This window comes from Prinia subflava, chromosome 9 (assembly GCF_021018805.1).
Source record: "Prinia subflava isolate CZ2003 ecotype Zambia chromosome 9, Cam_Psub_1.2, whole genome shotgun sequence".
Lineage (NCBI taxonomy): Eukaryota > Metazoa > Chordata > Aves > Passeriformes > Cisticolidae > Prinia > Prinia subflava.
In genome coordinates this window covers 3,663,651-3,675,949 of record NC_086255.1, presented here as the reverse complement: position 1 = coordinate 3,675,949, position 12,299 = coordinate 3,663,651, and the positions used below count along the sequence as shown (strand labels likewise).

At 43.9% G+C, this 12,299-nt stretch overlaps 1 protein-coding gene across 3 annotated transcripts in view; it reads right to left on the bottom strand.

Moving 5' to 3' along the window:
* Positions 1-1,087: 1,087 nt before the first annotated feature.
* Positions 1,088-12,299, bottom strand: part of CHST15 (carbohydrate sulfotransferase 15) — a 46,149-nt gene continuing 34,937 nt past the window's right edge. For all 3 annotated transcript variants that reach the window (XM_063405135.1, XM_063405136.1, XM_063405137.1), the window contains exons 5-8: positions 10,687-10,843; positions 5,844-6,000; positions 2,941-3,088; positions 1,088-1,722 (exon numbers count right to left, since the gene is read on the bottom strand). In XM_063405135.1, the coding sequence (XP_063261205.1) occupies positions 1,532-1,722; positions 2,941-3,088; positions 5,844-6,000; positions 10,687-10,843 (653 nt within the window). In that variant the 3' untranslated portion in view covers positions 1,088-1,531. The remainder of the gene's footprint in view (positions 1,723-2,940; positions 3,089-5,843; positions 6,001-10,686; positions 10,844-12,299) is intronic.

Here is a 12,299-nt window from a genome sequence, read left to right as displayed (position 1 = left end):
TTGGGATCCATCAAGTTTTCAGCGTTAATTCTCAGTTTAGAAACACATGAAGTGAATAATATGTCCCCGTGGAGAGGGATAGGGAAGAGTTCTCTTCGATATTTGTAAATGTGCTTGTGAATCTGTCAATAAAGCTGAATTGTGGGGTCCAGCATCAAGGCTGGAAGGACACATTAAGAGAGAATTCTCTGGGGTTTTGGGAGCTGTCAGCTGGACAGGAGCTGCCCTTGACCCACTCACCACATTCAGGGAGGGAACAGCTTAGCCCATGAGAGGAAATGATCAATAGGTAACATTTATATTTGTCTTTTAAAAAATCCCTTCCTTAGGTGGGACTTCCACCTGCAGAAGGCTGCAGATTGCAGCTCACAGTGACCTAACCAGGTGTGTTTGAAATCAGAGATAGAACTGCTTTACATCTATAGAAAAATCTGATCTTTTTTGTGAAATAAAAGCTTTCAGGGAGTCCCAAGTTTCTCTGTAACTTCCAGAATGTTGAGGTTTTTTTCCTCAAGTCTGCTTATCTCAACTTCTTTAACTAAATACAGACATTTTTCCTGAAGAGGGAAACACATAACCCAATTCCTCATGTAACACATCCTTGCTGTAAGGTACTGACAATCCTGCTCATTTATGATTTTAGTGGCAAAATTTCATATGGCTTTTAAAATGCATATTCCTTCACAACAGAGAAGAGTAATCCTGCAGAATTTAGGAGAAATATCCATAAAAGCCCTCCATGGCCAGGAATGGACTTTTAATACAAATGGTTTCCTGGGAAAATGCATGAGTGATATGAATAAATTATACATATTAATACTTACATGAACAAAATATCTCGAAGGCAATGAATTTGTTATGCTAAAAACCAAATTGGTCTGTTTAGGTTTCAGCCATCCATTCTTACCTGGATTGTAAAATTTTCTTTTACAAGAACTGTGGAAGTGTGGAAAGTCCACTTGTCTTGAAGATATAAATGAGACTTTATGTGAATGCACTTTATCTTTCTTTCAGAATTAAGGAGACACAATCAAAATTAGTGAAGGTCATTTGTAAACAGGCTGACAAAAAGAAACAGAAATTTAGGTTGAATTCAATTAAAAATTTTAATGACTAAATGACATTGATTGCTTGAAAAAAAATGAATGAATAACATATAATGAAAATGAGAGATTATAAGTGTAATTGTAGGAAACTGATGCTAAATGTGTGTTGCAGCATCTCAGAGAAGGTTACACTTCAACACCCCTGTGGAAGAGTGCAAGACATCCTTGTCCTTATGCTTGTCCACTCCTTTGCTGGGGTGAAAGAAGTTGCAATAATTTGATTAAAGCAAGATGCTTTCCATTCTCCCAAGGAGAACATGGTAGAGCTGTTGAGGCGTGTGCTGGCTGAAGGTGAGACTCCCAGCTCATCCATCGGCTGCTCTTTGGAATGGGGAAAAAAAATGTAAAATATCCACGCACAAAAATAGAATTTAAAAAAATAAAAACTCCTTTAAGCACTGTAGTCGTGGCAAGAAATTTACACGTTATGTCCTCTTCCATAAAAAAGCATCATCAAAAAGAACTTGTGCCAGTTTTGTATTAAAAGGCCTATAGAAATCTCTTAAAATTGCCTTGGTGGTGGGCAGCATCGGGCCCAGGCTTCTGTCCTCAGGTCTTCGGGTGTTTGATGCAGGACTCTTGGTAATCAGAGCTTCTTGTTTCTCACTCAGAGGCCCTGGGGGAAAAAAAGAACATTATCTTCAAATATTTCCCCCAAAAATGCCCCTCCTAAAGAAATCTAATGACTAAATCAGAAGGTTTAGTCATTATGATTTAGTCATTATTTAGTCATTTAGTTTTCACGGGGAAAAAAATGTAATTTTTGTTGGCAGCCACAATGTTTCAGAATATTGAATACAGGCTTAGATCAATGAAATAAATCACTACTGGTAAATATAGAAATAATACATGTTCTTCTCCCATTAATTAATCATCTCTCTAAAAAGCAGCATAAATCACTCTTGGAGGAAGATACCTGTTTCCAGAAAAGAAAAAGGAAAAAAAACCAAAAAACAATGATTGAAGACAACTTCCCATCCACTCTGGAGCTGCAGGTATTTTCTGCTGCTATTCCAGTTCATGGTGTGGGATGACTAATACCCAACAGAACCTCTTTGAGCTTCACTCAGCACTCAGGGAGCCCTTGCTTTGTTTATTTTGGAGGCTGGCAGCGGGATCAGAGTGGACACAGGTGTAGTGATGGCCCCACCTTGGGAATAAATGTGCATCAGCAAGATAAAAACCTTTGGAGTTTTCCAGCACAAACCATATTCAGGAGGCAGCTGCCAAGCTTTTCATCTGTTCAGCCTGCTCCATCCAAGCTTTCTCATCATCTAGACCAATCTTTGGACCAGACAGACAATTTTTCAGCCACATTTTTATTCTCCTGCTACTGTCAAATCAACATTGGGCAACGTTTTGTCTGCCGGCGTTTCTCCGAGGATTAGCAACAGATGTCTCAATCAGCACAGCAAAAACACAATTTCCCTCTTCTCCTCGGCTGCAAACACAACCTTTCATCGTGCTCAGCTTTAGGTTCTGGGCTGGTAGCACCTCAGTTTGTTAAAATTGTGGGGGATAACTCTGCATCTCCTTAAACCCGTGGCAAACAAGCCCTGAGTGCCTGCAGAAGCAGGGCTGGCTTCTGTATGGGAAGATAAATCCCTGCATTCCCAGTGGTCTGGAATTTTTTGCTTTATATACTCTTACTAAGATCTTCTAACACCAGGCATTCGAGAATTTAATTTTGCTTGACTCCAGGCAATGAGATTTAATGCATCCTTCAAGCCAGATTCCTTTGCTTCTCTTTTTGTCTCTTAATAAAGCAAAACCAACCTAAAAGAAGGAGGACAATAATGATTTTGCACACTTAAACCAGCCAGCAAGCACCTACCCAGATCCAGGAACTGGAACACCATGTGCATGGTGTACCTCATGTTTGAGGCGTGGTCCTCCAGGCGAAGAACAAGGATCTGATCTTTGTTAAAAACTGTCAGCCAGTCCAGGAGATACACAACATAGAGCCCAACCTGTAACCTCACCTGTAAGCACAAAAAAACCCAAATTAGTCCACCTCTAGCTGTAAAAAACAACACTCACCCCTGTCATCTGGGCAAAAAAATCCCCAAAATGTGCTTTTAAGGAATGACAAAAAGAAAGTTATGGGAGTATTTTTCAATCTTCCTCTTGTTTTCTGAACAGCTTGAAGAACTCTCTGCAAACAGCTTTTCTGCTGGTGAGAGGTGTCATTTTACCAAGCTGCACCAGCCCCAGGTCTGTGCAGAAGTGTTGAACAGACACAATTATCTGTGGAAGGATGCTCTGGCACCTCACATCCAAGCTGCTCCATGCTTTGGGGCCTTCATGGAGACACTGAGGGCTCTCAGCCCCTGGATGAGCAGTGATTCAAGGGAGGATGCTCAGTCCTGTCACCTTCTCCAGACCCTAAGGCTGCTTATTTCAGTTTGAGTTCACCTTGGGGACACAGTTTAGGGGTGATCTTGCCAGTGCTGGTTAAAACTTGGACTCAATGACCTTGAAGTCTTTTCCAACCTAAATGATTCCATGATTTTCAGCTGCACCAGGTCACGCTGCCATGAGCAGGACAAATGTTCTGCCTCGCTGTCAGGTGTTAGATTTGGGTGTATTTTGCTGCATCCTCTGATTGCAATAATTAAGTTGAGGTCTGAGCTGCAGCAGAGTTGATGCTGCCTTGTGTGAGTACCCAGAGAGCCAGACTCTGTCAGACCAGAGAGGGGAAAAGGCAGATTGTCAGCCTCTCCTGCCCTTATCTCTGTTTTTCTTCCCTCCTCAATTTTAAATAACAAGTTGGAACACAAAAAGAGTAGCCTCGGTGTTCTTACAAAGTCCAGCCTCTGACTGTGCTTATAAATATTTTTCTGAATCCCTTCAGGCTCAGAGGAGAGGAGCATGAATCCCAAGTCTTAAACATCTTTCATAAAAGAGACTTAACATCTTCAGCTCGCATTACCACAGAGCCCGTGAAGTCAGACAACTTCTGACGCTGCCCCATGACCTACACTGCTACCTAATTTTCTCTAAAAAAGCCGTATTTTGAATTATTGCTGAATTATTATTATCCTGTGTGATTCTGATGTGTATCTTTGGCTGCTTGTAACACAAGTCTCTGTATTTAGCAGATACCTTTATAGATGTGCTACACCAGAGTGTGGAACCTCTTATTTGATGAAGACACCAGGCTAAGGTGGGGTAATTCTGGCAGGGCAGCACCCCAGCCCTCAGCCAGTGCCCTCATTCCACCCAGCTCTGGGGCAAACTGTGGTTTAATGGTTCTTTTCTTGCTCCAGGCTCTTGTAAATAGTTTCCACCTTCCTTGTACACTCCTTCAGGTGCTGGCAGGCCACACAACTGGGATCCCCCTGGTCACTGTGCCTTTCCCTGGGTAATGCTCTTTCCACTGAAAGTCCCAAACTCTTTCTTCCCCCTTAGCATCCACCACGCCTAGGACCTCTCTGGTTTCAGAAACACATTAACAAATAGCAAACCCCTTTTTTTCCTGGCACAGTCACAGAGTTAACAACCTAATGGGCTCACCGGGGACAACAATCCTCACTTTTTCAATGCACAGCAAACCACAAACACAACAGATTTAGCAACTTGGCTGAAGAAGAAGATTAAAAAGGCCATTGAGGAGCACAGCTGGCATGTGGGTTTTATTACAAACACCTGCTTGTGGCTCTATGGAGGGAAAGAGGCCCCCTCTGCTGGTTTCCAAAAGCAGCATCTTCAGGAGGGCTGCTGAAGATAACAAATGGAGATGGGTTCTGCATCCTGAGAATGAACATAAGAGGAAAATCTTTCCTTCTGGTTCTCTCTCTGCCTTTCTCTGCCACCCTGGAAGGAATACATTTGTGCAAGCAGATGGCTGGAAAATTCTGTGATGCTGCCCAGCAGCAACTGGTGTGTGAGGAAGTGCTGGGGGCTGCAGTCAGGGACGAGCAGCTCCAGGCTCCCTGGTAAGTGAGAGCAGAGTCCTGCTGGCTCTGCTGCTGCAGGGCTCCAGCCCACCAAAGACACTCTTGTGCTGTTATTTTATCCAGTGGAAGAGGCAATAACTTCATCCCAGAGGCAAAGGAGGGAACTGTTCCCTCCAAATCCTTTACAGCCTGAGCAAATAAAAGAGGATTGAACAGCAAACTGGCCAGATGTGATACTTCAAGTCTTCAATCTCTTCCATATTATTCTCTGCCCTCGAGCAAAATCTGAAGTCAGTTCTATGCTGAAATTGTGAATTTTGGAATCCTAAGCCTGTAATACTTATCCATTCCCCTGCCAGCAGTTTCTGTGTTTTCTTGTATAATTTTCTGGCATGCACAATTGCAAAAAAAAAGAAAAAATATTATCTAGTTATTGATAGCCTTTTCTTACAAAAGAACACATAATTTTTCCTGATTTTGAGGCAATTTGGTACTGCAGAGATCTTTGCCAGAGCTACTTTTTTGGAGACATCTGCAAAAAGCTTGCACATTAAATTGTAATCCTCGCTCAATGTGCTCTCCGTGCACTTGCACAATGGGAAGGCTGTGTGATCCCTGTTGGCATTCACCAGGGAACAGGCTGAGGAGACAGCTGGGCCCCCACACCCTCTTTTACATGTTTACACAGATATTTACATCCTCCATGCATTTGCATTTACAAACGGAGAGGGGGAAAGTTTTGATGTCTCGCCGCTTCCTCGCGCAGGATTTTGGTGCCTGGAGAACCTTTCCAGCAGGTGAAAGCAGCAGGGAGGCAAAAGTGTCTGGGAATACGTACGGGCATGGCGTTGTTGAGGGTGTTGTTGTAGACACAGGCTCGCAGGGAGAAATCCAGCACACAGCCCTCAAACAGCTGCAGCGACTCCGCCACCTTCTCGTGGAAATCCTCCGCGGATTTGTTGGCACTGGCGAAGTACAGGTAATCAGAGTACAACCTGCGAGGGGAAAACGTGGCAGTGAGGGGCTGGGGGAATGGAAGAACGTTTATTTAAACCACAAATTCGGCAATTCCAGTCAGTTACAGTGTCTTGGGTTGCAATGAGAGGTGTAACCAAAAGTGTGCATTCTATTGCCATCTGTTGAAACCTGTTGGGAGGTGTTTTCTTTGTCTCTTCCATGACCCATTCCCTCATAACTCCAGGGGGGAGGGGGCAGGTTTCTTCTGTTAATGGCCAGCTGTTAAAACCAGCTGGGGCAGGGTTCTTTATCCCTTCCAGGACCCATCCTCCCTCCAGGGGATCTCTGCTGTCCATGGGCCATCAAGGCTCCCTGCAGGGCTGATCCAATTCCATCACCCATGGGAGATGCTGCACCCAGGGGAGGAGCCCAGCATTCCCACCTGGATAAACCCTGGCATTCAGAGCCCAGCACAGCCTGTGTGCACTGCATTCCCACCTGGATAAACCCTGGGATTCAGAGCCCAGCACAGCCTGTGTGCACTGCATTCCCACCTGGATAAACCCTGGCATTCAGAGCCCAGCACAGCCTGTGTGCTCTGCATTCCCACCAGGATAAACCCTGGCATTCAGAGCCCAGCACAGCCTGTGTGCTCTGCATTCCCACCTGGATAAACCCTGGCATTCAGAGCCCAGCACAGCCTGTGTGCTCTGCATTCCCAGAGGAAGGCTGGACCCATCTCAGCACCACTGGACCTTCAGAGAAAACTACACCCTTGTACAGCATCATTGCTGCAACAGAACCACATCTGTCACTGCAGGAGGACTTAATCAGACTGCTACCAACACCCTGACCAACAGGGTGTCGGGTCATGTTCTGACTCTGTCAGTGTATTCTTTTTTTATTTTTTTGTTTGCTTGGTTTTTTGTACTCCTACATTTTTATTTTTAATATTCCTAGTAAAGAACTATTGTTTCTATTCCCATATCTTTGCCTGAAAACCCCTTAACTTTAAAATTATAATAATTCAGAGGGAGGGGGTTTACATTCTCCATTCCAAGGGAAGCTCCAGCTTTCCCTGGCAGACACCTGTCTTTCCAAACCAAGACATACAGGAATCCACGGGAAGGGGACGTGTGTGTGACAGTGTCCCACCCACAGCCTGTTGCCCAGTGACACTTTTTCCATTAATTTTTATGAGTTTTAGCTCACAGCAAAACCCTCTCCAGGGGATTTTGAGCAGCATCCCCACTTTCAAGGTCCGCATCCCTGGGGACCTGACCCTAGAAATCGTGTGAGCCAATGTTTTCTCCTGAAGGCAAATTTTTAAACTTTAAATTCATGTTCTCTGTGAACAGAGCTGGTCTCAGCTGATGTTGCTGCCCCTCTGCACCTGGTGTTCCATGGACAGGAACAGTCCCTAAAGCTTAAAGCTAATTTTAGAAACTTTAGGTGGGTTAGAAAGAGTAATTCTTATATTATTACCAAGCTGGCTACCCTCACGAGTAAGAAAAGTCCAGATTTCCTATTACTTCTACAGGAAGCTTCACCTCCAATCTCATGTTGACTTTCCATCAAAAACTTCCAATTTACAACATTCTACCTGTTGATTTTCTATTTTTTTTTAGATGAAGCAGGAGTTTCTCTAAGTTACAAAGCATGATCCCCTCATTGCACAGGTTTTACAAATACTTAAAATCATTTTTAAAGATAATGTAAATTCAAATTCCTTTGGGGCTGATGTGGTGAAACAGCCCAAAACCGACAGGCAAGGAAAATATCAATCTTAGCATTAACCCCTGAAACCTTGATTAGGCTTTTGCAAGTAAAACACATTCTAAAGAGACAAAGGAAATGCTCAGGCATTACAAATATTAGATCTGCTGAACATGATATTTTAACTTCCGTTCTTAATTAAGATTAGAATGACCAGAACCACAACAATACCACAGGATATGGAAGACAATTTTGTATCACTTGAGGAGTCACTTCCTCAATTGTGTTCAGAGCACAGATTTGCTGCCTCCATAGTACCCACCTCCTGACAAAATTCCAGAAATTGTACATATTTTTCAGCCTCTTTCAAAAAACCACAGATGTTTAAGAAATAAAAAACACCAACCTATTTAGGTCTCACTTATTACTGCAGTAACCTTTTGTATTGCACTTACTTTATTTATCCTTCAACTTCCCTAGATTTCCTTGGGTACTTAAAAACACCTCATTTGGAAAGTTTAGGCCTTCATCCAGCAGAGCACTTAAGCACAGGAATAGCCCCTCTGCAGTCATTATTTATGTCAGTGTTTTGCAAGAACAGGATTTTAATTCCCATGTGAAACAAATGAAGAATCTCTGTTCATTAAAAAAAAAAAAAAAAAAAAAGAAGAAGAAGAAAAGGAAAAGCTGAAGGACAAGGCTGAAGGACTCAGGTGAACCCTGAGTTCACCTAAATTAGAACACAACAGCATCTCCTGCTTCCAGGAAATGGGGATATCAGGACTCAGCTTGTCCCAGGGATGGTGGGACTGGGTGGTAAAAGGCTTCTTCCTGGGAAAAATTGGTCATTATATATCAGGTACAGCATGGGCTGGGCTGAAGTGTCATTAAAAAGGTTTAATTCATATTTTTAACTATCCATAAAAAAAGTGCATCGTTTTTCAGACTTGTTGGCATCTTATGAAAAACTACGTTCTTGAAGACAAGTTCTCCCTCTGCAGGGCAGTTGAGATTTTCTTTCCATTTTGCTTTTTCTTTTTTGCCCATCTGTTTTTAATTCTGAGGACATCTGCCTTTACTAATTAGGATTTCAGCTGTTCTAGCTACTTGAAGTCCTTCCCTGCATCCTCTGTCCATTCCAATGAAATAATGGCACCAGCTGACAACAACCATCTCAAAAAAAAGATGTCATTCAAATATTCCCTGCTGGGGATAGCCCAGGCTTTGTGCAGGTTAGATCAGAGCCCGTGCCAGCCCCCTGCCCTCCTGGCTACTCCAAGGAACCTGTCCCACTGCCTGGCATCACCAGTGGGTGCCTGGGCTGTCCCTTCTGCTTTTGCTCCTGCAGCTCAGATGAGCCATCAGCAACGCAGAGAATCACAAACAAAAAGGAACCAATTTGTCATAAACACAGTAAAGGAGATGAAGCTGGATTTTCCTGTCACCCCTGCTAAAGCTGGCAAAGAGCTACACCCCGTTACAGAGGGTGGTTGAGGCAATCAGGGAGTTTGTCCCTAATTTACATGAGGGAGCCACTCCAGCTGCTCTCTCCATAAAATTTCCGTCTGTTAACTCTGCGGTCAGGAGACACTGGTGAAGCTGAGAGCTGCATTTCCTGACACAGGAGCTGGGAAACATCTCCCAGGCCTGCTCTCACCACAGCCACGTCCTGCCAGCAGGGAAGATCCTTGGGGAGCACCACCTCAGCTCTGGAAGCTGCTGGGCCATGGGTATGGGCTGCCTGTACAGGCACCATGGGTCTGCTCTTCTCCCAGAGCCACCACAGACTGGTCCTCACCTTCATCTGCATGCCCAGCATCATCTGCATCCCCACCATCATCTGCATCCCCACCTTCATCTGCATCCTCACCATCATCTTCATCCTCACCTTCATCTGCATCCCCACCATCACCTGCATCCCCACCATCACCTGCATCCCCACCATCACCTGCATCCCCACCATCACCTGCATCCTCACCTTCATCTGCATCCTCACCTTCATCTGCATCCTCACCATCATCTTCATCCTCACCATCACCTGTATCCCCCACCATCTTCATCCCCCTCCATCATCTTCATCCCCACCATCACCTGCATCTCCTTCCTTCCCTGAGTTTCTCTGGTGCTTTGCCCTTGAGCACTGACCCTGCCACAAGCATTCTGAATATCCCTGTGGAGCCACAGTGAGAAGGGATTCACACCCCCTCAGTCTGATCTTTGTGGGCTCTGCCTCCATCCCCTCCACCCTCCCCATCACCCTCATCATCATTATCCTGCCTCAGAGGACACAGTGGGAAGGAATGTCCCAGAAATCTGGAGGAAGAATGGAGAGAAAAACCAAAGTGCAAGTGGAAAGCTGGACATTCCTGACTCTCCACAGCCATCTGAATCAGCCATACCTTGGCAAGAGCCGAGCCCTTTCCATGCAAATGAAGTCAGGAAGACCAAGGATGAGCTCCTGAAGCTGTTGGCTGTGCAAGCCACAAATGCCCAGTGAAACCTTGCACAACTGTGTCACCAAACACTTGAAAGAGTTTTAAAAAAATGTATCATCTGCTGGCTCTGGAGCTACTTAATCTTTCTTAATCATTATTATGTGATCAGTTTGAACTGCAAACCCCATGAAAGCGTGGATTTTACTACTTAAATGAAATGAAACATTTCCCAGGAGCACTTCTGCTGAGATCTGAAGATGCAGTGCCCTCCTAGTCTAAAGAGCCCTGCTGACAATCAGGGTATATTAGCTCAGGTAATGGCATTAGATTGCATTTGGAAAACTATAAATTCTTTTTTTCAGAGTAACTCAGGAGTCCAGGCATGGCACTCATGGCATTCACACTCACATGCTTCTCTTTAAAACATTACCACTGTTACCTGTGCCAAAATACACAGAATAAAACCCCTCTTATCACAACCAAGTAGCTCTCAAACACCACGTGAATATTTACTTGCATCCAAAAGAGTGAGAACTAAAAATATTATTATAACAAGAAAATTTTCTTGCTCACCTTTCAACAGGGTCCCTCAGCATGATGATAAGTTTGGCATTGGGTTGGAAGGCATGGATAAAATCCTGGATTAGGAAGGGAGGTTCTCCTTCTGTACTGTTGTCATAGAAGAAAATCCAAGCGTTGTTGTCCCACATTGTCGAGGCACTGGCCTCCCCTGGAAATGAAAAATATCCCTGCTGGTGACTCGTTCCATTCTTCATGCTGGAGTGGAAATTGCTGGATTTTTAAGTGCTATGGGCAGATCAAAATTGACTCCATGAATTTCAACACACCTTAGCTCTAGCAGACTGCTCTGGCTAAAGCTCCCAGAGCTGCAGCAATCCCACTGCCCTGTGCCTGTGGGAATGCAGGGATGGCTAAGGCAGGTTTTATGCAATTCCACCTGAAATATTGCTCTCCATAGCCACACTGCTTCCTGCTGGTGGCTAACACATGCAAATTGATTTAATTTGGGCTGGAATGGGCTGCTCAGGGTTTTAGCACATTTTCCAGGGGGGAATCATGGAATCACAGAATGATCTGGGCTGGAAGGGACCTTAAAGATCATCTTGTTCCCATCCCTGCCATGGGCAGGGACACCTTCCACTAGGCCAGGTGGCTCCAAACCCCACCCAACCTGGCCTTGAGGAGGCAGGACTCTGTCCCTGCTGAAGCCTTGCAATGCTCTTTGTAAAACCCATGGGTTGGCCTTAATGCTCCCAAACCTCTACAAAAAAAACCTGTAAATTTTCCCACAGAACAATGTGGAAACCACCACCACCCCTGCTGATCAACAGTGTGGAAAACATAATCAGGAGAATCAGTGAACATATAAGAAATATTTTAAAAGCAGCTGAGATGTGTCACTGAGGTTTGAAATACTATTTTTTATGTAATTATTCATGTAGAACAAGACAACTATTTATGAATAGAGAAAGGGTTTATAGAATTAACAGCACACTTTGGTAAAATACCAGATTTTGGTATCTTTATCGTCTGAAGAAGCTCACTCGGAATGCAATGCTACAGGGAGAAATATATTCAGTAAAAAACTCTGCTGGAGTGAGGTATATGATGGTTCAGCTGCTAAATAAATGATCCGATACGTTGTTTTGAATTTTGTAGCCCTCTCTGTCTTTTTAAGTAATCGTGGTATTTATGTGGCGCAGTACTGTTCAATAAAACATGTACAGAAGCTTTTTGGGGACTTACACTCTCTGACAGTCTAATGAAAGCTAATTCTTGCTAATGAGGTTTTTCAAATCAAAGGGAAGGAGATTAAAAAAATAATAATGTTGTAGGCTTATAGACTAGTACATTATTTCCCTATTTTTTCTTCCTTCCTCTGCTGGGAAAGCCCAATAAAGATTTAAAAAGATGGACAAAACACAACGTGAGAAGGGTACTGGCTCCAAACTTCAGCTGAACATAATGTGATTCATTAATAAAGTCTGGGAGTTGTTAGAAAACACATTAATCTTCTGTCATGTTCATTTTGCCTCTTTTCAGGAGGAGGAGATCAGGTCCACTGGCTATAGCTGGGTGTCCACAACAGCTCCACTCTTCCATTCTAAATTAATTAGCCAAAGCGCTGCCTAATCACCAGCAGGCTTCGACTTGTCAATTAAAAC